Source organism: Cherax quadricarinatus, chromosome 66, assembly GCF_038502225.1.
Source record: "Cherax quadricarinatus isolate ZL_2023a chromosome 66, ASM3850222v1, whole genome shotgun sequence".
Classification (NCBI taxonomy): Eukaryota; Metazoa; Arthropoda; class Malacostraca; order Decapoda; family Parastacidae; genus Cherax; species Cherax quadricarinatus.
In genome coordinates this window covers 13,078,299-13,101,118 of record NC_091357.1, presented here as the reverse complement: position 1 = coordinate 13,101,118, position 22,820 = coordinate 13,078,299, and the positions used below count along the sequence as shown (strand labels likewise).

The 22,820-nt window shown below is 46.1% G+C and overlaps 1 protein-coding gene across 11 annotated transcripts in view; it reads left to right on the top strand.

Annotated features, from left to right (window-relative positions):
* Window positions 1-22,820, top strand: part of LOC128704175 (rho GTPase-activating protein 45) — a 525,272-nt gene that overhangs the window by 322,668 nt on the left and 179,784 nt on the right. For all 11 annotated transcript variants that reach the window (XR_011393852.1, XR_011393853.1, XM_070099091.1 and 8 more), the window contains one exon: window positions 3,163-3,244. Coding sequence is in view for 8 of the 11 variants with exons in the window: in XM_070099091.1 (XP_069955192.1) it covers window positions 3,163-3,244 (82 nt within the window). In the remaining 3 variants the exon portion in view is untranslated. The remainder of the gene's footprint in view (window positions 1-3,162; window positions 3,245-22,820) is intronic.

Genomic DNA, 22,820 nt, shown 5'->3' with positions numbered 1-22,820 from the left:
CACACCCATACCTCTAACTTCCACCAGTTTAAAATCATAGGCATTTCACCAATGGCCTTCTCAATCGAGTCTGCAAGTGCTACCACCCCTGCCCCAGAGAGATGTACCCCATCCCTTGCATACATATCATGTTTGCCATAAAAGTTGTTCCAGTTGTCAATGAATGCCTCGCATAAGCCAGTAGGCCTGCTGCAGTGTTTCTTCTTTCTATGTTCTTAAATGTACACGTTCGTAGATACATAATACCTATGACTAAAGAACAATTTGTAATCCTACTGACAGAAGAAAGAATTCGTGTCGCATTTAGTTAAAAAGAGAATTTGTGTCGCATTTAGTTAGGAAGGGCAGAATTCGTGTCTCATTTAGTTTAAGAAAAGGGGAGAATTTGTGCTGTAATAGGCAAGACAGGGAATTCGTACCTTCAATAGCAAAAACCAAAACAAAAGACACTTGGTGCACAGTGACCCAGAGGATAACAGTAAGTGAAACGCACAACTAGTCCGGATCTCGTCACCGCGGGTAAAATTAAGATTCAGTCGTGTAGAATCTGAAGATTCTTCAGGACTACGATGGTCTTTACCAACTCCAAGACTGAGGGACTGATTACCTCGTCTTTTGTATATAGTTCTACTGTCTTTTCATTATGTCCTTGTATTTGTGTTGATAAAGCCACTGGATGGCGAAATGTCTACAATAATGATACCCAGATGTTGCCATGTGTCTAATTCTTTATCTTGTCGGTACTGTATACCATACATGTGCTACTGATGGTGCATCAGCAATAACAGAAGGTATCTTGCAATGTTTTATAACGAACTGAAGTAAAAACGTGAAAACTTACCTGGCAAGCAGCGAGAAACTCTCTTAAAACTGCAAAATTACACGTACCTGTAATAATAATACTTTCTTTAATATGTGATCTCAGACAAAATGGTTATAATCACGACAAAATTTTTTAAAGGGGTAGATCTGTAAGCCAGGAAAAGATCTCAGTCAGACGACCAAAAAGCTCCAGCTGCGAGTCATCATACGACTATGACCCACGTCAGGAAATACTTATCCTGTTAACCTATGTGACTTCTCATACATTACCAGGTTCACACAACAGTTTCTCTCATATCTTCACTAAACAACCATTTGTTGTGTTAATGATTCAGGAGATTATCCTCACATCATCACGTTGGGCAGAAAATATTACAGCATTGAGAACCAGTAAGAAACACATAGGAAAGAAGATTTATGTGTGTAATAAATGTGAGGGTAAGTTTGCAGGACTGACCTGTCATCTTACGTGTTTATGATGACACCGAAACATCACTAATCCTGCCACTACAAACAAAAAAAAATTGCAGATTTCCATTTCACACTAATTAGACAGGAGGGTAGTACCTCCCTGGATGGTTGTATTAGACAGGAGGGTAGTACCTCCCTGGATGGTTGTATTAAACAGAAGGGTAGTGCCTCCCTGGATGGTTACTACCTACCAACCTACTACCACAGGAGGGTAGTACCTCCCTGGATGGTTACTAGCTACCAACCTACTACCACAGGAGGGTAGTGCCTCCCTGGATGGTTACTACCTACCAACCTACTACCACAGGAGGGTAGTACCTCCCTGGATGGTTACTAGCTACCAACCTACTACCACAGGAGGGTAGTGCCTCCCTGGATGGTTACTACCTACCAACCTACTACCACAGGAGGGTAGTACCTCCCTGGATGGTTACTAGCTACCAACCTACTACCACAGGAGGGTAGTACCTCCCTGGATGGTTACTACCTACCAACCTACTACCACAGGAGGGTAGTACCTCCCTGGATGGTTACTACCTACCAACCTACTACCACAGGAGGGTAGTACCTCCCTGGATGGTTACTACCTACCAATCTACTACCACAGGAGGATAGTACCTCCCTGGATGGTTACTACCTACCAACCTACTACCACAGGAGGGTAGTACCTCCCTGGATGGTTACTACCTACCAACCTACTACCACAGGAGGGTAGTACCTCCCTGGATGGTTAGTACCTACCAACCTACTACCACAGGAGGGTAGTACCTCCCTGGATGGTTACTACCTACCAACCTACTACCACAGGAGGGTAGTACCTCCCTGGATGGCTACTACCTACCAACCTACTACCACAGGAGGGTAGTACCTCCCTGGATGGTTACTACCTACCAACCTACTACCACAGGAGGGTAGTACCTCCCTGGATGGTTACTACCTACCAACCTACTACCACAGGAGGGTAGTATCTCCCTGGATGGTTACTACCTACCAACCTACTACCACAGGAGGGTAGTACCTCCCTGGATGGCTACTACCTACCAACCTACTACCACAGGAGGGTAGTACCTCCCTGGATGGCTACTACCTACCAACCTACTACCACAGGAGGGTAGTACCTCCCTGAATGGCTACTACCTACCAACCTACTACCACAGGAGGGTAGTACCTCCCTGGATGGCTACTACCTACCAACCTACTACCACAGGAGGGTAGTACCTCCCTGGATGGCTACTACCTACCAACCTACTACCACAGGAGGGTAGTACATCCCTGGATGGCTACTACCTACCAACCTACTACCACAGGAGGGTAGTACCTCCCTGGATGGTTACTAGCTACCAACCTACTACCACAGGAGGGTAGTACCTCCCTGGATGGTTACTAGCTACCAACCTACTACCACAGGAGGGTAGTACCTCCCTGGATGGTTACTAGCTACCAACCTACTACCACAGGAGGGTAGTACCTCCCTGGATGGTTACTAGCTACCAACCTACTACCACAGGAGGGTAGTACCTCCCTGGATGGTTACTAGCTACCAACCTACTACCACAGGAGGGTAGTACCTCCCTGGAGGGTTACTAGCTACCAACCTACTACCACAGGAGGGTAGTACCTCCCTGGATGGTTACTAGCTACCAACCTACTACCACAGGAGGGTAGTACCTCCCTGGAGGGTTACTAGCTACCAACCTACTACCACAGGAGGGTAGTACCTGTGACGTTTATTTAGGCTAATAAAGGGTATTGTGATTTTTATTATGATAATAAAGGATATCTTTCAGTCGCAGCACTGTAACTTTTATCCTTGGTAATAAAGGGTAATGTGACTTTTATTCTGTCTAATAAAGTATATCTTTATTACAGGGTTCAGCTACGAGGATGAGCAGGGTGACCCTACCGCCTTCCTGGAAGCTATCGACCAGCTCGCCCTCGCCTTCTCCAGCAGGTAATTCTCGCCTCCCGCAACGTTTCCCTCTCTGCAGAGCTTTCCTCCACTCGCTGACATCCACAAGCTCTGCACAGAGCGAAACGTTCTCCCGATAAAAGCTTCTTCCGCAAACCTGTTTTTTTTTTTCATTAATTTTGTTGGCAAAACGGTGTTTGGACTCAACTTGTTATATGCTGTTTTTGTACTCAACATGAGGTGTATATCCACCCTGAGGGGTGTATATCCACCCTGAGGGATGTATATCCACCCTGAGGGGTGTATATCCACCCTGAGGGGTGTATATCCACCCTGAGGGGTGTATATCCACCCTGAGGGGTGTATATCCACCCTGAGGGGTGTATATCCACCCTGAGGGGTGTATATCCACCCTGAGGGATGTATATCCACCCTGAGGGGTGTATATCCACCCTGAGGGGTGTATATCCACCCTGAGGGGTGTATATCCACCCTGAGGGGTGTATATCCACCCTGAGGGATGTATATCCACCCTGAGGGGTGTATATCCACCCTGAGGGGTGTATATCCACCCTGAGGGGTGTATATCCACCCTGAGGGATGTATATCCACCCTGAGGGGTGTATATCCACCCTGAGGGGTGTATATCCACCCTGAGGGATGTATATCCACCCTGAGGGGTGTATATCCACCCTGAGGGGTGTATATACACCCTGAGGGGTGTATATCCACCCTGAGGGATGTATATCCACCCTGAGGGGTGTATATCCACCCTGAGGGGTGTATATCCACCCTGAGGGGTGTATATCCACCCTGAGGGGTGTATATCCACCCTGAGGGGTGTATATCCACCCTGAGGGGTATATATCCACCCTGAGGGGTATATATCTCTTCAGTGTATATATATGCTGAGTTTAATCCCTAATTATTCTTGTCTGGTGGTGAACAGGTTACCACTCAGCCTTAATGATTATCGTGTAGTAGATAGGCTTCAAACCCTTTCCCCCCTCCCTTTTAACCGACCAACCAACCAACTAGTTCGTTGTTTTGTATTGTCACCCAAAGAATTACGAAAGGAAGATCATATATACATTTTTTTTTTTTTTTGGATATGTTGTCCAAGTACTTTTGTTTACCAGTTACCATCAACAAACTGAGGAGAAGTTGATGTCACATTAACCACTGTTGTTGATGACGTTAATCATGAACAATTGATTGATGACGTGAGGTTGATGTCACATTAACCACTGTTGTTGATGACGTTAATCATGAACAATTGATTGATGACGTGAGGTTGATGTCACATTAACCACTTGTTGATGACGTTAATCATGAACAATTGATTGATGACGTGAGGTTGATGTCACATTAACCACTGTTGTTGATGACGTTAATCATGAACAATTGATTGATGACGTGAGGTTGATGTCACATTAACCACTGTTGTTGATGACGTTAATCATGAACAACTGATTGATGACGTGAGGTTGATGTCACATTAACCACTGTTGTTGATGACGTTAATCATGAACAACTGATTGATGACGTGAGGTTGATGTCACATTAACCACTGTTGTTGATGACGTTAATCATGAACAACTGATTGATGACGTGAGGTTGATGTCACATTAACCACTGTTGTTGATGACGTTAATCATGAACAATTGATTGATGACGTGAGGTTGATGTCACATTAACCACTGTTGTTGATGACGTTAATCATGAACAATTGATTGATGACGTGAGGTTGATGTCACATTAACCACTGTTGTTGATGACGTTAATCATGAACAATTGATTGATGACGTGAGGTTGATGTCACATTAACCACTGTTGTTGATGACGTTAATCATGAACAATTGATTGATGACGTGAGGTTGATGTCACATTAACCACTGTTGTTGATGACGTTAATCATGAACAATTGATTGATGACGTGAGGTTGATGTCACATTAACCACTGTTGTTGATGACGTTAATCATGAACAATTGATTGATGACGTGAGGTTGATGTCACATTAACCACTGTTGTTGATGACGTTAATCATGAACAATTGATTGATGACGTGAGGTTGATGTCACATTAACCACTGTTGTTGATGACGTTAATCATGAACAATTGATTGATGACGTGAGGTTGATGTCACATTAACCACTGTTGTTGATGACGTTAATCATGAACAATTGATTGATGACGTGAGGTTGATGTCACATTAACCACTGTTCTTGATGACGTTAATCATGAACAATTGATTGATGACGTGAGGTTGATGTCACATTAACCACTGTTGTTGATGACGTTAATCATGAACAATTGATTGATGACGTGAGGTTGATGTCACATTAACCACTGTTGTTGATGACGTTAATCATGAACAATTGATTGATGACGTGAGGTTGATGTCACATTAACCACTGTTGTTGATGACGTTAATCATGAACACTTGATTGATGACGTGAGGTTGATGTCACATTAACCACTGTTGTTGATGACGTTAATCATGAACACTTGATTGATGACGTGAGGTTGATGTCACATTAACCACTGTTGTTGATGACGTTAATCATGAACACTTGATTGATGACGTGAGGTTGATGTCACATTAACCACTGTTGTTGATGACGTTAATCATGAACACTTGATTGATGACGTGAGGTTGATGTCACATTAACCACTGTTGTTGATGACGTTAATCATGAACACTTGATTGATGACGTGAGGTTGATGTCACATTAACCACTGTTGTTGATGACGTTAATCATGAACACTTGATTGATGACGTGAGGTTGATGTCACATTAACCACTGTTGTTGATGACGTTAATCATGAACACTTGATTGATGACGTGAGGTTGATGTCACATTAACCACTGTTGTTGATGACGTTAATCATGAACACTTGATTGATGACGTGAGGTTGATGTCACATTAACCACTGTTGTTGATGACGTTAATCATGAACACTTGATTGATGACGTGAGGTTGATGTCACATTAACCACTGTTGTTGATGACGTTAATCATGAACACTTGATTGATGACGTGAGGTTGATGTCACATTAACCACTGTTGTTGATGACGTTAATCATGAACACTTGATTGATGACGTGAGGTTGATGTCACATTAACCACTGTTGTTGATGACGTTAATCATGAACACTTGATTGATGACGTGAGGTTGATGTCACATTAACCACTGTTGTTGATGACGTTAATCATGAACACTTGATTGATGACGTGAGGTTGATGTCACATTAACCACTGTTGTTGATGACGTTAATCATGAACACTTGATTGATGACGTGAGGTTGATGTCACATTAACCACTGTTGTTGATGACGTTAATCATGAACACTTGATTGATGACGTGAGGTTGATGTCACATTAACCACTGTTGTTGATGACGTTAATCATGAACACTTGATTGATGACGTGAGGTTGATGTCACATTAACCACTGTTGTTGATGACGTTAATCATGAACACTTGATTGATGACGTGAGGTTGATGTCACATTAACCACTGTTGTTGATGACGTTAATCATGAACACTTGATTGATGACGTGAGGTTGATGTCACATTAACCACTGTTGTTGATGACGTTAATCATGAACACTTGATTGATGACGTGAGGTTGATGTCACATTAACCACTGTTGTTGATGACGTTAATCATGAACACTTGATTGATGACGTGAGGTTGATGTCACATTGACCACTGTTGTTGATGACGTTAATCATGAACACTTGATTGATGACGTGAGGTTGATGTCACATTAACCACTGTTGTTGATGACGTTAATCATGAACACTTGATTGATGACGTGAGGTTGATGTCACATTAACCACTGTTGTTGATGACGTTAATCATGAACACTTGATTGATGACGTGAGGTTGATGTCACATTAACCACTGTTGTTGATGACGTTAATCATGAACACTTGATTGATGACGTGAGGTTGATGTCACATTAACCACTGTTGTTGATGACGTTAATCATGAACACTTGATTGATGACGTGAGGTTGATGTCACATTAACCACTGTTGTTGATGACGTTAATCATGAACACTTGATTGATGACGTGAGGTTGATGTCACATTAACCACTGTTGTTGATGACGTTAATCATGAACACTTGATTGATGACGTGAGGTTGATGTCACATTAACCACTGTTGTTGATGACGTTAATCATGAACACTTGATTGATGACGTGAGGTTGATGTCACATTAACCACTGTTGTTGATGACGTTAATCATGAACACTTGATTGATGACGTGAGGTTGATGTCACATTAACCACTGTTGTTGATGACGTTAATCATGAACACTTGATTGATGACGTGAGGTTGATGTCACATTAACCACTGTTGTTGATGACGTTAATCATGAACAACTGATTGATGACGTGAGGTTGATGTCACATTAACCACTGTTGTTGATGACGTTAATCATGAACAACTGATTGATGACGTGAGGTTGATGTCACATTAACCACTGTTGTTGATGACGTTAATCATGAACAACTGATTGATGACGTGAGGTTGATGTCACATTAACCACTGTTGTTGATGACGTTAATCATGAACAACTGATTGATGACGTGAGGTTGATGTCACATTAACCACTGTTGTTGATGACGTTAATCATGAACAATTGATTGATGACGTGAGGTTGATGTCACATCAACCACTGTTGTTGATGACGTTAATCATGAACAACTGATTGATGACGTGAGGTTGATGTCACATTAACCACTGTTGTTGATGACGTTAATCATGAACAATTGATTGATGACGTGAGGTTGATGTCACATTGACCACTGTTGTTGATGACGTTAATCATGAACAACTGATTGATGACGTGAGGTTGATGTCACATTAACCACTGTTGTTGATGACGTTAATCATGAACAATTGATTGATGAGGTGAGGTTGATGTCACATCAACCACACTGTTGCTGCTGCCTTCTAACTCCCGAGTCATCATCAGCCCACAACTTCCTGATACATTATTAATCTCATTACTCTGCGCTAACTTCAGAAGGCTGCCAGCCTGTGAAGCCTCCTCCTCCTCCCTCATGACTCGCCATTACTTGTAAAATGGCAAAAAAATGTTCCTCTTGGTGTGTGTGTGTCTCACAGAGACGCCAGCAGCCACCGCAAACAGCCTGGTGGGTCATATGTGGTGACTGGGAATGAATTTAATGAAAAAATAATTAAGATAGAGTTTACATTCTTCAAGAAAATAACTTAAGAGAGGAAATTTATGTGAGGGAGAGAGAAGGAACAGTGATGGAAGACAGTGAACAGTGATGGAAGACAGTGAACAGTGATGGAAGACAGTGAACAGTGATGGAAGACAGAGGGAACAGTGAAGGAGACAGAGGGAACAGTGATGGAAGACAGAGGAAACAGTGATGGAAGACAGAGGGAACAGTGATGGAAGACAGAGGGAACAGTGATGGAAGACAGAGGGAACAGTGATGGAAGACAGAGGGAACAGTGATGGAAGACAGAGGAAACAGTGATGGAAGACAGAGGAAACAGTGATGGAAGACAGAGGGAACAGTGATCGAAGACAGAGGGAACAGTGATAGAAGACAGAGGGAACAGTGATGGAAGACAGAGGGAACAGTGATGGAAGACAGAGGGAACAGTGAAGGAAGACAGAGGGAACAGTGATGGAAGACAGAGGGAACAGTGATGGAAGACAGAGGGAACAGTGAAGGAAAACAGAGGGAACAGTGATGGAAGACAGAGGGAACAGTGATGGAAGACAGAGGAAACAGTGATGGAAGACAGAGGGAACAGTGATGGAAGACAGAGGGAACAGTGATGGAAGACAGAGGAAACAGTGATGGAAGACAGAGGAAACAGTGATGGAAGACAGAGGGAACAGTGATGGAAGACAGAGGGAACAGTGATGGAAGACAGAGGGAACAGTGATGGAAGACAGAGGGAACAGTGATGGAAGACAGAGGGAACAGTGATGGAAGACAGAGGGAACAGTGATGGAAGACAGAGGGAACAGTCAGGGAAGACAGAGGGAACAGTGATGGAAGACAGAGGGAACAGTGAAGGAGACAGAGGGAACAGTGAAGGAGACAGAGGGAACAGTGATGGAAGACAGGGAACAGTGATGGAAGACAGAGGGAACAGTGATGGAAGACAGAGGGAACAGTGAGGGAAGACAGAGGGAACAGTGATGGAAGACAGAGGGAACAGTGATGGAAGACAGAGGGAACAGTGAGGGAAGACAGAGGGAACAGTGATGGAAGACAGAGGGAACAGTGAAGGAGACAGAGGGAACAGTGAAGGAGACAGAGGGAACAGTGATGGAAGACAGAGGGAACAGTGATAGAAGACAGAGGGAACAGTGATGGAAGACAGAGGGAACAGTGATGGAAGACAGAGGGAACAGTGATGGAAGACAGAGGGAACAGTGATGGAAGACAGAGGGAACAGTCAGGGAAGACAGAGGGAACAGTGATGGAAGACAGAGGGAACAGTGATGGAAGACAGAGGAAACAGTGATGGAAGACAGAGGAAACAGTGATGGAAGACAGAGGGAACAGTGATGGAAGACAGAGGAAAGAGTGATGGAAGACAGAGGAAACAGTGATGGAAGACAGAGGGAACAGTGATGGAAGACAGAGGGAACAGTGATGGAAGACAGAGGGAACAGTGATGGAAGACAGAGGGAACAGTGATGGAAGACAGAGGGAACAGTGATGGAAGACAGAGGGAACAGTGATGGAAGACAGAGGGAACAGTCAGGGAAGACAGAGGGAACAGTGATGGAAGACAGAGGGAACAGTGAAGGAGACAGAGGGAACAGTGAAGGAGACAGAGGGAACAGTGATGGAAGACAGGGAACAGTGATGGAAGACAGAGGGAACAGTGATGGAAGACAGAGGGAACAGTGAGGGAAGACAGAGGGAACAGTGATGGAAGACAGAGGGAACAGTGATGGAAGACAGAGGGAACAGTGAGGGAAGACAGAGGGAACAGTGATGGAAGACAGAGGGAACAGTGAAGGAGACAGAGGGAACAGTGAAGGAGACAGAGGGAACAGTGATGGAAGACAGAGGGAACAGTGATAGAAGACAGAGGGAACAGTGATGGAAGACAGAGGGAACAGTGAAGGAAGACAGAGGGAACAGTGAAGGAGACAGAGGGAACAGTGATGGAAGACAGAGGGAACAGTGATGGAAGACAGAGGGAACAGTGATGGAAGACAGAGGGAACAGCGATGGAAGACAGAGGGAACAGTGAAGGAGACAGAGGGAACAGTGATGGAAGACAGAGGGAACAGTGATGGAAGACAGAGGGAACAGTGAAGGACGACAGAGGAAACAGTGGTGGAAGACAGAGGGAACAGTGATGGAAAACAGAGGGAACAGTGATGGAAGACAGAGGGAACAGTGATGGAAGACAGAGGGAACAGCGATGGAAGACAGAGGGAACAGTGAAGGAGACAGAGGGAACAGTGATGGAAGACAGAGGGAACAGTGAAGGAAGACAGAGGAAACAGTGATGGAAGACAGAGGGAACAGTGATGAAAGACAGAGGGAACAGTGATGTAAGACAGAGGGAACAGTGATGGAAGACAGAGGGAACAGTGATGGAAGACAGAGTGAACAGTGATGGAAGACAGAGGGAACAGTGATGGAAGACAGAGGGAACAGTGATGGAAGACAGAGGGAACAGTGAAGGAGACAGAGGGAACAGTGATGGAAGACAGAGGGAACAGTGAGGAAAGACAGAGGGAACAGTGATGGAAGACAGAGGGAACAGTGATGGAAGACAGAGGGAACAGTGAAGGAGACAGAGGGAACAGTGATGGAAGACAGAGGGAACAGTGAAGGAGACAGAGAGAACAGTGATGGAAGACAGAGGGAACAGTGAAGAAAGACAGAGGGAACAGTGATGGAAGACAGAGGGAACAGTGATGGAAGACAGAGGGAACAGTGATGGAAGACAGAGGGAACAGTGATGGAAGACAGAGGGAACAGTGATGGAAGACAGAGGGAACAGTGAAGGAGACAGAGGGAACAGTGATGGAAGACAGAGGGAACAGTGATGGAAGACACAGGTAACAGTGATGGAAGACAGAGGGAACAGTGATGGAAGACAGAGGGAACAGTGATGGAAGACAGAGGGAACAGTGAAGGAAGACAGAGGGAACAGTGATGGAAGACAGAGGGAACAGTGATGGAAGACAGAGGAAACAGTGATGGAAGACAGAGGAAACAGTGATGGAAGACAGAGGGAACAGTGATGGAAGACAGAGGAAACAGTGATGGAAGACAGAGGAAACAGTGATGGAAGACAGAGGGAACAGTGATGGAAGACAGAGGGAACAGTGATGGAAGACAGAGGGAACAGTGATGGAAGACAGAGGGAACAGTGATGGAAGACAGAGGGAACAGTGATGGAAGACAGAGGGAACAGTGATGGAAGACAGAGGGAACAGTCAGGGAAGACAGAGGGAACAGTGATGGAAGACAGAGGGAACAGTGAAGGAGACAGAGGGAACAGTGAAGGAGACAGAGGGAACAGTGATGGAAGACAGGGAACAGTGATGGAAGACAGAGGGAACAGTGAGGGAAGACAGAGGGAACAGTGATGGAAGACAGAGGGAACAGTGATGGAAGACAGAGGGAACAGTGAAGGAGACAGAGGGAACAGTGAAGGAGACAGAGGGAACAGTGATGGAAGACAGAGGGAACAGTGATAGAAGACAGAGGGAACAGTGATGGAAGACAGAGGGAACAGTGAAGGAAGACAGAGGGAACAGTGAAGGAGACAGAGGGAACAGTGATGGAAGACAGAGGGAACAGTGATGGAAGACAGAGGGAACAGTGATGGAAGACAGAGGGAACAGCGATGGAAGACAGAGGGAACAGTGAAGGAGACAGGGAACAATGATGGAAGACAGAGGGAACAGTGAAGGAAGACAGAGGAAACAGTGGTGGAAGACAGAGGGAACAGTGATGGAAAACAGAGGGAACAGTGATGGAAGACAGAGGGAACAGTGATGGAAGACAGAGGGAACAGCGATGGAAGACAGAGGGAACAGTGAAGGAGACAGAGGGAACAGTGATGGAAGACAGAGGGAACAGTGAAGGAAGACAGAGGAAACAGTGATGGAAGACAGAGGGAACAGTGATGAAAGACAGAGGGAACAGTGATGTAAGACAGAGGGAACAGTGATGGAAGACAGAGGGAACAGTGATGGAAGACAGAGTGAACAGTGATGGAAGACAGAGGGAACAGTGATGGAAGACAGAGGGAACAGTGATGGAAGACAGAGGGAACAGTGAAGGAGACAGAGGGAACAGTGATGGAAGACAGAGGGAACAGTGAGGAAAGACAGAGGGAACAGTGATGGAAGACAGAGGGAACAGTGATGGAAGACAGAGGGAACAGTGAAGGAGACAGAGGGAACAGTGATGGAAGACAGAGGTAAAAGTGAAGGAGACAGAGAGAACAGTGATGGAAGACAGAGGGAACAGTGAAGGAAGACAGAGGGAACAGTGATGGAAGACAGAGGGAACAGTGATGGAAGACAGAGGGAACAGTGATGGAAGACAGAGGGAACAGTGATGGAAGACAGAGGGAACAGTGACGGAAGACAGAGGGAACAGTGAAGGAGACAGAGGGAACAGTGATGGAAGACAGAGGGAACAGTGATGGAAGACACAGGTAACAGTGATGGAAGACAGAGGGAACAGTGAAGGAGACAGAGGGAACAGTGATGGAAGACAGAGGGAACAGTGAAGGAGACAGAGCAAACAGTGATGAAAGACAGAGGGAACAGTGAAGGAAGACAGAGGGAACAGTGATGGAAGACAGAGGGAACAGTGATGGAAGACAGAGGGAACAGTGATGGAAGACAGAGGGAACAGTGAAGGAAGACAGAGGGAACAGTGAAGGAAGACAGAGGGAACAGTGACGGAAGACAGAGGGAACAGCGACGGAAGGGAGAGGGAACAGTGAAGGAAGACAGAGGGAACAGTGAAGGAAGACAGAGGGAACAGTGAAGGAAGACAGAGGGAACAGTGAAGGAAGACAGAGGGAACAGTGAGGGAAGACAGAGGGAACAGTGAAGGAAGACAGAGGGAAGAGTGACGGAAGGGAGAGAGAACAGTGAAGGAAGACAGAGGGAATAGTGAAGGAAGACAGAGGAAACAGTGAGGGAAGACAGAGGGAACAGTGAAGGAAGACAGAGGGAACAGTGACGGAAGACAGAGGGAACAGTGATAGAAGACAGAGGGAACAGTGAAGGAAGACAGAGGGAACAGTGAAGGAAGACAGAGGGAACAGTGAGGGAAGACAGAGAGAACACTGAAGGAAGACAGAGGGAACAGTGACGGAAGGGAGAGAGAACAGTGAAGGAAGACAGAGGGAATAGTGAAGGAATACAGAGGGAACAGTGAAGGAAGACAGAGGGAACAGTGAAGGAAGACAGAGGGAACAGTGAGGGAAGACAGAGGGAACAGTGAAGGAAGACAGAGGGAACAGTGAAGGAAGACAGAGGGAACAGTGAGGGAAGACAGAGGGAACAGTGGCGGAAGACAGAGGGAACAGTGACGGAAGGGAGAGAGAACAGTGAATGAAGACAGAGGGAATAGTGAAGGAAGACAGTGGGAACAGTGAGGAAAGACAGAGGGAACAGTGAAGGAAGACAGAGGGAACAGTGACGGAAGACAGAGGGAACAGCGAAGACAGAGAGAACAGTGATGGAAGACAGAGGGAACAGTGAAGGAAGACAGAGGGAACAGTGAAGGAAGACAGAGGGAACAGTGAAGACAGAGGGAACAGTGACGGAAGACAGAGGGAACAGTGACGGAAGGGAGAGAGAACAGTGAAGGAAGACAGAGGGAATAGTGAAGGAAGACAGAGGGAACAGTGAGGGAAGACAGAGGGAACAGTGAAGGAAGACAGAGGGAACAGTGACGGAAGACAGAGGGAACAGTGAAGAAAGACAGAGGGAACAGTGAAGGAATACAGAGGGAACAGTAAAGGAAGACAGAGGGAACAGTGAAGAAAGACAGAGGGAACAGTGACGGAAGACAGAGGGAACAGTGACGGAAGGGAGAGAGAACAGTGAAGGAAGACAGAGGGAATAGTGACGGAAGACAGAGGGAATAGTGAAGGATGGGAGAGAGAACAGTGAAGGAAGACAGAGAGAACAGTGAAGGAAGACAGAGGGAACAGTGAAGGAAGACAGAGGGAACAGTGAAGGAAGACAGAGGGACAGTGAAGGAAGACAGAGGGAACAGTGACGGAAGGGAGAGAGAACAGTGAAGGAAGACAGAGGGAATAGTGACGGAAGACAGAGGGAACAGTGACGGAAGGGAGAGAGAACAGTGAAGGAAGACAGAGAGAACAGTGAAGGAAGACAGAGGGAACAGTGAAGGAAGACAGAGGGAACAGTGAAGGAAGACAGAGGGAACAGTGAAGGAAGACAGAGGGAACAGTGATGGAAGACAGAGGGAACAGTGAAGGAAGACAGAGGGAACAGTGAGGGAAGGGAGAGAGAGGGAACAGTGATGGAAGACAGAGGGAACAGTGACGGAAGACAGAGGGAACAGTGACGGAAGACAGAGGGAACAGTGAAGAAAGAGGGAACAGTGACGGAAGACAGAGGGAACAGTGAAGGAAGACAGAGGGAACAGAGACGGAAGACAGAGGGAACAGTGAAGACAGAGAGAACAGTGACGGAAGACAGAGGGAACAGTGACGGAAGGGAGAGAGAACAGTGAAGGAAGACAGAGGGAATAGTGATGGAAGACATAGGGAACAGTGACGGAAGGGAAAGAAAACAGTGAAGGAAGACAGAGGGAACAGCGAAGGAAGACAGAGGGAACAGTGAGGGAAGGGAGAGAGGGAACAGTGATGGAAGACAGAGGGAACAATCATGGAAGACAGAGGGAACAGTGACGGAAGGCAGAGGGAACAGTGAAGGAAGACAGAGGGAACAGTGAGGGAAGACAGAGGGAACAGTGACGGAAGACAGAGGGAACAGTGAAGGAAGACAGAGGGAACAGTAAAGGAAGACAGAGGGAACAGTGAAGAAAGACAGAGGGAACAGTGACGGAAGACAGAGGGAACAGTGACGGAAGGGAGAGAGAACAGTGAAGGAAGACAGAGGGAATAGTGATGGAAGACAGAGGGAACAGTGACGGGAGAGAAAACAGTGAAGGAAGACAGAGGGAACAGTGAAGGAAGACAGGGGGAACAGTGAGGGAAGGGAGAGAGAGGGAACAGTGATGGAAGACAGAGGGAACAATGATAGAAGACAGAGGGAACAGTGACGGAAGGCAGAGGGAACAGTGAAGGAAGACAGAGGGAACAGTGAAGGAAGACAGAGGGAACAGTGAAGGAAGACAAAGGGAACAGAGAGGGAACAGTGATGGAAGACAGAGGGAATATTGACGGAAGGGAGAGAGAGAGAGAGAGAGAGAGAGAGAGAGAGAGAGAGAGAGAGAGAGAGAGAGAGAGAGAGGAAACAGTGATGGAAGACAGAGGGAACAATGATGGAAGACAGAGGGAACAGTGACGGAAGGGAGAGAGAGAGAGAGGGAACAGTGACGGAAGGGGGAGAGAGAGAGAGAGAGAGAGGGAACAGTGACGGAAGGGAGAGAGAGAGAGAGAGAGAGGGAACAGTGACGGAAGGGAGAGAGAGATGGAACAGTGACGGAAGAGAGAGAGAGAGAGGGAACAGTGACGGAAGGGAGAGAGAGAGAGAGGGAACAGTGACGGAAGGGAGAGAGAGAGAGAGGGAACAGTGACGGAAGGGAGAGAGAGAGAGAGAGGGAACAGTGACGGAAGGGAGAGAGAGAGAGAGGGAACAGTGACGGAAGGGAGAGAGAGAGAGAGGGAACAGTGACGGAAGGGAGAGAGAGAGAGAGAGGGAACAGTGACGGAAGGGAGAGAGAGAGAGAGAGGGAACAGTGACGGAAGGGAGAGAGAGAGAGAGGGAACAGTGACGGAAGGGAGAGAGAGAGAGAGAGAGAGAGAGAGAGAGGGAACAGTGACGGAAGGGAGAGAGAGAGAGAGAGAGAGAGAGAGAGAGAGAGAGAGAGAGAGAGAGAGAGAGGGAACAGTGACGGAAGTGAAATTTGGGAAAGGCTGTGAAATAAAGGTAACTCTTATTTATATATTACAGAGAACAAAACTAGAGATTTACTTCTAACATTGATAATAAACACAATTCTAAATATTTCCACTCGTCCGTATCCTCCCGGATCACCGTAAACATATGTTATATGTGTTTATGTATACCTAACACTTACACACACTTACACTTACACACACTTACACTTACACACACTTACACTTACACACACATATGCTATGTATATCTGAATGCTAATAGTCATTTTGTTTTCCTGTATTTAGAACCGTCTTAGAAAATAACTACGTGGTAATCCTTTGCATTTTTAAATGGGATGTTGAATCTATCTACGGTAGATACGGGAATACTGAACCCATCTGGGGTAGACCAAAGAATGCTGACTTTATCTGGGGTAGATCAGAGGATGGTGAGCCCCTCTGGGGTAGATGAAAGGATGCTGACTTTATCTGGGGTAGATCAGAGGATGGTGAGCCCCTCTGGGGTAGACCAAAGAATGCTGACTTTATCTGGGGTAGATCAGAGGATGGTGAGCCCCTCTGGGGTAGACCAAAGAATGCTGACTTTATCTGGGGTAGATCAGAGGATGGTGAGCTCTCTGGGGTAGATGAAAGGATGCTGACTTTATCTGGGGTAGATCAGAGGATGGTGAGCCCTCTGGGGTGGGGAGACCAAAGAATGCTGACTTTATCTGGGGTAGATCAGAGAGGTGAGAGCCCCCTCTGGGGTAGACCAAAGAATGCTGACTTTATCTGGGGTAGATCAGAGGATGGTGAGCCCCTCTGGGGTAGATGAAAGGATGCTGACTTTATCTGGGGTAGATCAGAGGATGGTGAGCCCCTCTGGGGTAGATGAAAGGATGCTGACTTTATCTGGGGTAGATCAGAGGATGGTGAGCCCCTCTGGGGTAGATGAAAGGATGCTGACTTTATCTGGGGTAGATCAGAGGATGGTGAGCCCCTCTGGGGTAGATGAAAGGATGCTGACTTTATCTGGGGTAGATCAGAGGATGGTGAGCCCCTCTGGGGTAGATGAAAGGATGCTGACTTTATCTGGGGTAGATCAGAGGATGGTGAGCCCCTCTGGGGTAGACCAAAGAATGCTGACTTTATCTGGGGTAGATCAGAGGATGGTGAGTCTCTGGGGTAGACCAAAGAATGCTGACTTTATCTGGGGTAGATCAGAGGATGGTGAGCCCCTCTGGGGTAGATGAAAGGATGCTGACTTTATCTGGGGTAGATCAGAGGATGGTGAGCCCCTCTGGGGTAGACCAAAGAATGCTGACTTTATCTGGGGTAGATCAGAGGATGGTGAGCCCCTCTGGGGTAGACCAAAGAATGCTGACTTTATCTGGGGTAGATCAGAGGATGGTGAGCCCCTCTGGGGTAGATGAAAGGATGCTGACTTTATCTGGGGTAGATCAGAGGATGGTGAGCCCCTCTGGGGTAGATGAAAGGATGCTGACTTTATCTGGGGTAGATCAGAGGATATTGAGCCCCTCTGGGGTAGATGAAAGGATGCTGACTTTATCTGGGGTAGATCAGAGAGGATATTGAGCTCTGGGGTAGACCAAAGAATGCTGACTTTATCTGGGGTAGATCAGAGGGATATTGAGCCCCTCTGGGGTAGATGAAAGGATGCTGACTTTATCTGGGGTAGATCAGAGGATATTGAGCCCCTCTGGGGTAGACCAAAGAATGCTGACTTTATCTGGGGTAGATCAGAGGATATTGAGCCCCTCTGGGGTAGATGAAAGGATGCTGACTATATCTGGGGTAGATCAGAGGATAGTGAGCCCCTCTGGGGTAGACCAAAGAATGCTGACTTTATCTGGGGTAGATCAGAGGATGGTGAGCCCCTCTGGGGTAGACCAAAGAATGCTGACTTTATCTGGGGTAGATCAGAGGATGGTGAGCCCCTCTGGGGTAGATGAAAGGATGCTGACTATATCTGGGGTAGATCATAAGATGGCGAGCCCCTCTGGGGTAGATGAAAGGATGCTGACTATATCTGGGGTAGATCATAGGATGGTGAGCCCCTCTGGGGTAGATGAAAGGATGCTGACTATATCTGGGGTAGATCATAGGATGGTGAGCCCCTCTGGGGTAGATGAAAGGATGCTGACTTTATCTGGGGTAGATCAGAGGATGGTGAGCCCCTCTGGGGTAGATGAAAGGATGCTGACTATATCTGGGGTAGATCAGAGGATGGTGAGCCCCTCTGGGGTAGATGAAAGGATGCTGACTTTATCTGGGGTAGATCAGAGGATGGTGAGCCCCTCTGGGGTAGATGAAAGGATGCTGACTTTATCTGGGGTAGATCAGAGGATGGTGAGCCCCTCTGGGGTAAATGAAAGGATGCTGACTTTATCTGGGGTAAATCAGAGGATGGTGAGCCCCTCTGGGGTAGATGAAAGGATGTTGACTATATCTGGAGTAGATCAGAGGATAGTGAGCCCCTCTGGGGTAGACCAAAGAATGCTGACTTTATCTGGGGTAGATCAGAGGATGGTGAGCCCCTCTGGGGTAGATGAAAGGATGCTGACTTTATCTGGGTTAGATCAGAGGGTGGTGAACCTCTCAGGGGTAGATGAAAGGATGCTGACTTTATCTGGGGTAGATCAGAGGATAGTGAGCCCCTCTGGGGTAGATGAAAGGATGCTGACTATATATGGGGTAGATCAGAGGATGGTGAGCCTCTCAGGGGTAGATGAAAGGATGCTGACTATATCTGGGGTAGATCAGAGGATGGTGAGCCTCTCAGGGGTAGATGAAAGGATGCTGACTTTATCTGTAGTAGATCAGAGGATGGTGAGCCCCTCTGGGGTAGATGAAAGGATGCTGACTTTATCTGGGGTAGATCAGAGGATGGTGAGCCCCTCTGGGGTAGATGAAAGGATGCTGACTTTATCTGGGGTAGATCAGAGGATGGTGAGCCCCTCTGGGGTAGATGAAAGGATGCTGACTTTATCTGGGGTAGATCAGAGGATGGTGAGCCCCTCTGGGGTAGATGAAAGGATGCTGACTTTATCTGGGGTAGATCAGAGGATGGTGAGCCCCTCTGGGGTAGATGAAAGGATGCTGACTTTATCTGGGGTATACAGAGGATGCTGAACCACTGAAAGGGGTCAGGAACCCCGTGTCAGGAGGCACAGGGTTCCTAACCAACAAAACACCACCAGCTACATATTCTAACGCGTCTGCACAACGATGATAAATATGTGTATGAACCGAAATCCTTTTCAGACTTGGAGAGGCGAAGCTTACAGTGTGAAAATGCGGCTTAACGTGGCTTTGGTCCGTACCCCTGGATTTGTGGGGTTTTTATAGTGTTTTGGTCTTTTTGTGGGTCAAATAGAGAGAGAGAGAGAGAGAGAGAGAGAGAGAGAGAGAGAGAGAGAGAGAGAGAGAGAGATAAGTGTGAGAGTGGATCTTGAAAGTGTTTGTTGTATAAATAAGTACCACTGTAACTCTGCAGTCCAGTCCCTGGACCCATTATGTACCTCTGTAATCCTTTGACTACCGCCCACACCTTGGGTATGGGGTACATAATAAAGATCTTAACCTAACTGCGGCACTCAGCGGGCAGAGTGCCACTCTTCAGAGTAAACAAGGTACACGGGCAGCAGTGCACTGTGCGTCTTCAACAAGCAATAACCTCTGTCTGAAAGCGCTTGATCGGATTTCATCCTCTTTTCTGCAACATTGCAAGCTCCTGATGTGTTGATTGCAACACGAAAGGCCTAGAACTATCATTCAACTCCCCTCGTGGTTGTTCATATATATATATATATATATATATATATATATATATATATATATATATATATATATATATATATATGTATGTATATATATGCTTATATATAATGTGTTTCTGTTGTGTTGCATAAATGTTGAGGACAATTATTGCAGGAGCATCAGCGACAAAGCCAAACACTTTGTCCTTCAACATTTATTGAATGCAGATTAATTTTCAATCAAATTATTTTAGGCTCGTTTTAATTAAAAATGATTTGCAGCCGTTGTGGAACGATCAAGGTTGCAATTATAACCCCTCCCTCCCCCCCTCCCCCCCCCCCACCCCGGGAAGGGGGTTGGAAGTGAATGTTAACCTACGGTGATAATTATTATGGTTTCATTTTATTTTTCATTTGGTTTGCACTGGCCTGCTTTTGTTGGCCACCTTTAGCATGTTCCCGGGCAGGGGGTTTGAAGGTGGTAAAGCTGCGAGCTTACCAACACTGGCTGCTGTTTCTCACCATCGTAGGCTCATCCCCCCAAGAAGGAAGAACATTCACCATCATTCGTTCAATAGTTGTTTTGCTATGAGACGTATCTTGAAGAGCACATAACAGGTTAATGGAAAAGAAACTTTGGACTACGGATCACTGCTGAATGAATGATAATAATAATAATAATAATAATAATAATAATAATAATAATAATAATAATAATAAAATCAATATTACTACTACTACTACTACTACTAATAATAATAATAATAATAATAATAATAATAATAAAATCGACACTACTACTACTACTACTACTAATAATAATAATAATAATAATAATAAAATCGACACTATTACTACTACTACTACTACTACTACTACTAATAATAATAATAATAATAATAATAATCAATAAGTATTCTAGTCAGCTACGAGTGTTATTATTTCGCTATAAGGAGACTGTACGTAATACAAGAACACACAGAACTGGTTATGTATTCGGCACAATGTTGTTACGTATGAGATACACGGAGGAACGGTGATGAAAGATGGAGAGAGAGAGAGAGAGAGAGAGAGAGAGAGAGAGAGAGAGAGAGAGAGAGAGAGAGAGAGAGAGAAGAGAGAGAGAAAAGAGAGAAGAGAGAGAGAGAAGAATAGAGAGAGAAGAATAGAGAGAGAGAGAGAGAGAGAGAGAGAGAGAGAGAGAGAGAGAGAGAGAGAGAGAGAGAGAGAGAGAGAGAGAGAGAGAGAGAGAGAGAGAGAGAGAGAGAGAGAGAAAGAAAGAGAGAGAGAGAGAGAGAGAGAGAGAGAGAGAGAGAGAGAGAGAGAGAGAGAGAGAGAGAGAGAGAGAGAGAGAGAGAGAGAGAGAGAGAGAGAGAGAGAGAGAGAGAGAGAGAGAGAGAGAGAGAGAGAGAGCGAGAGAGAGAGAGAGAGAGAGAGAGAGAGAGAGAGAGAGAGAGAGAGAGAGAGAGAGAGAGAGAGAGAGAGAGAGAGAGAGAGAGAGAGAGAGAGAGAGAGAGAGAGAGAGAGAGAGAGAGAGAGAGAGAGAGAGAGAGAGAGAGAGAGAGAGAGAGAAAGAGAGAGAGAAAGAGAGAGAGAGAGAGAGAGAGAGAGAGAGAGAGAGAGAGAGAGAGAAAGAGAGAGAGACCTAGAGACCTGTTCTCAGAACAAACCAGCAGGATCTCTGAATTGGTAAACACTCTCACACGTCACTCACTCAGCTACTCCTATCCCAGCCCAGCAGGTGGGATTGGGCCTTATACAAGACCACAGACCTACATCCCTGCAGCTGCCTCAGTACCCTACCTCTCTCAAGGGCAGGCACCTTACATTCCCTACACACCCACCACCTCAAGCTGACCACTTCATCATGAGGAGTTAGTCTATCAGCATCCTGTCGGCCAACATTAGAGGTTTCATTACTAATGTTGGAGAGCTCACACATAGCTTTGTGAACACTGACGTCCCTGACATGATAGCTGTTAAGTTGAAACATTTTTGGATGACAGGACTCAGAAAATTTTGCAAGAATTGCTGGCTACACCTCATGGATGAGAAGAGACAGGCAAGGGCAAGGAGGTGGTGTTGCTGTGTGCTTCTCTAAAAGTGTTCATGCCCAGCACATAGATGTTGCCACCCCTACACATCTTGAAAATGATGTTCTTCAAGCTCTGTATAAACACTAGTACCTCTGTACTAGCATGTGCAATGTACAGACCTCAGTGGCAACATGCAGACCCTATCAACTTCCTAATGGAAAATACTGACTCCCCTTCTGCTACAACACAACTGTCAACATATTATAATTGCTTGGTGACCTCAACCAGCACCTTATACAGAGGGACTTTGATGACCTTCTTGCAGTGTTTGACATGAGAAACTTTGTTGATTTCCCTACTCATATCTCTGGCTCCTCCCTTGGACCCAGTAGTGAGTGATCTGGCAGAAGGCATAGTCACTTGTCAACCCCTCGGGTACGTTGGATCGTCTGACCACAAGGCTGTTTTTACCACACTTAAGATCCCAACAGAACGAGGTGAGGAGTCCACACGCACAACCTGGCTATGGGAAAGAGGTAATTGGCCAGCCCTTTGCTCTGAGCTCGCCACCACCGACTGGAATGCTCTCTCCAGGGGGATGTTGACAACCAAGTGAAAGCCTTCACTGGACACATCCTTAATCTGCAACAAGAACACATTCCTCACCGGCAATATGTGACAAAGCCTACAGATCAGCCT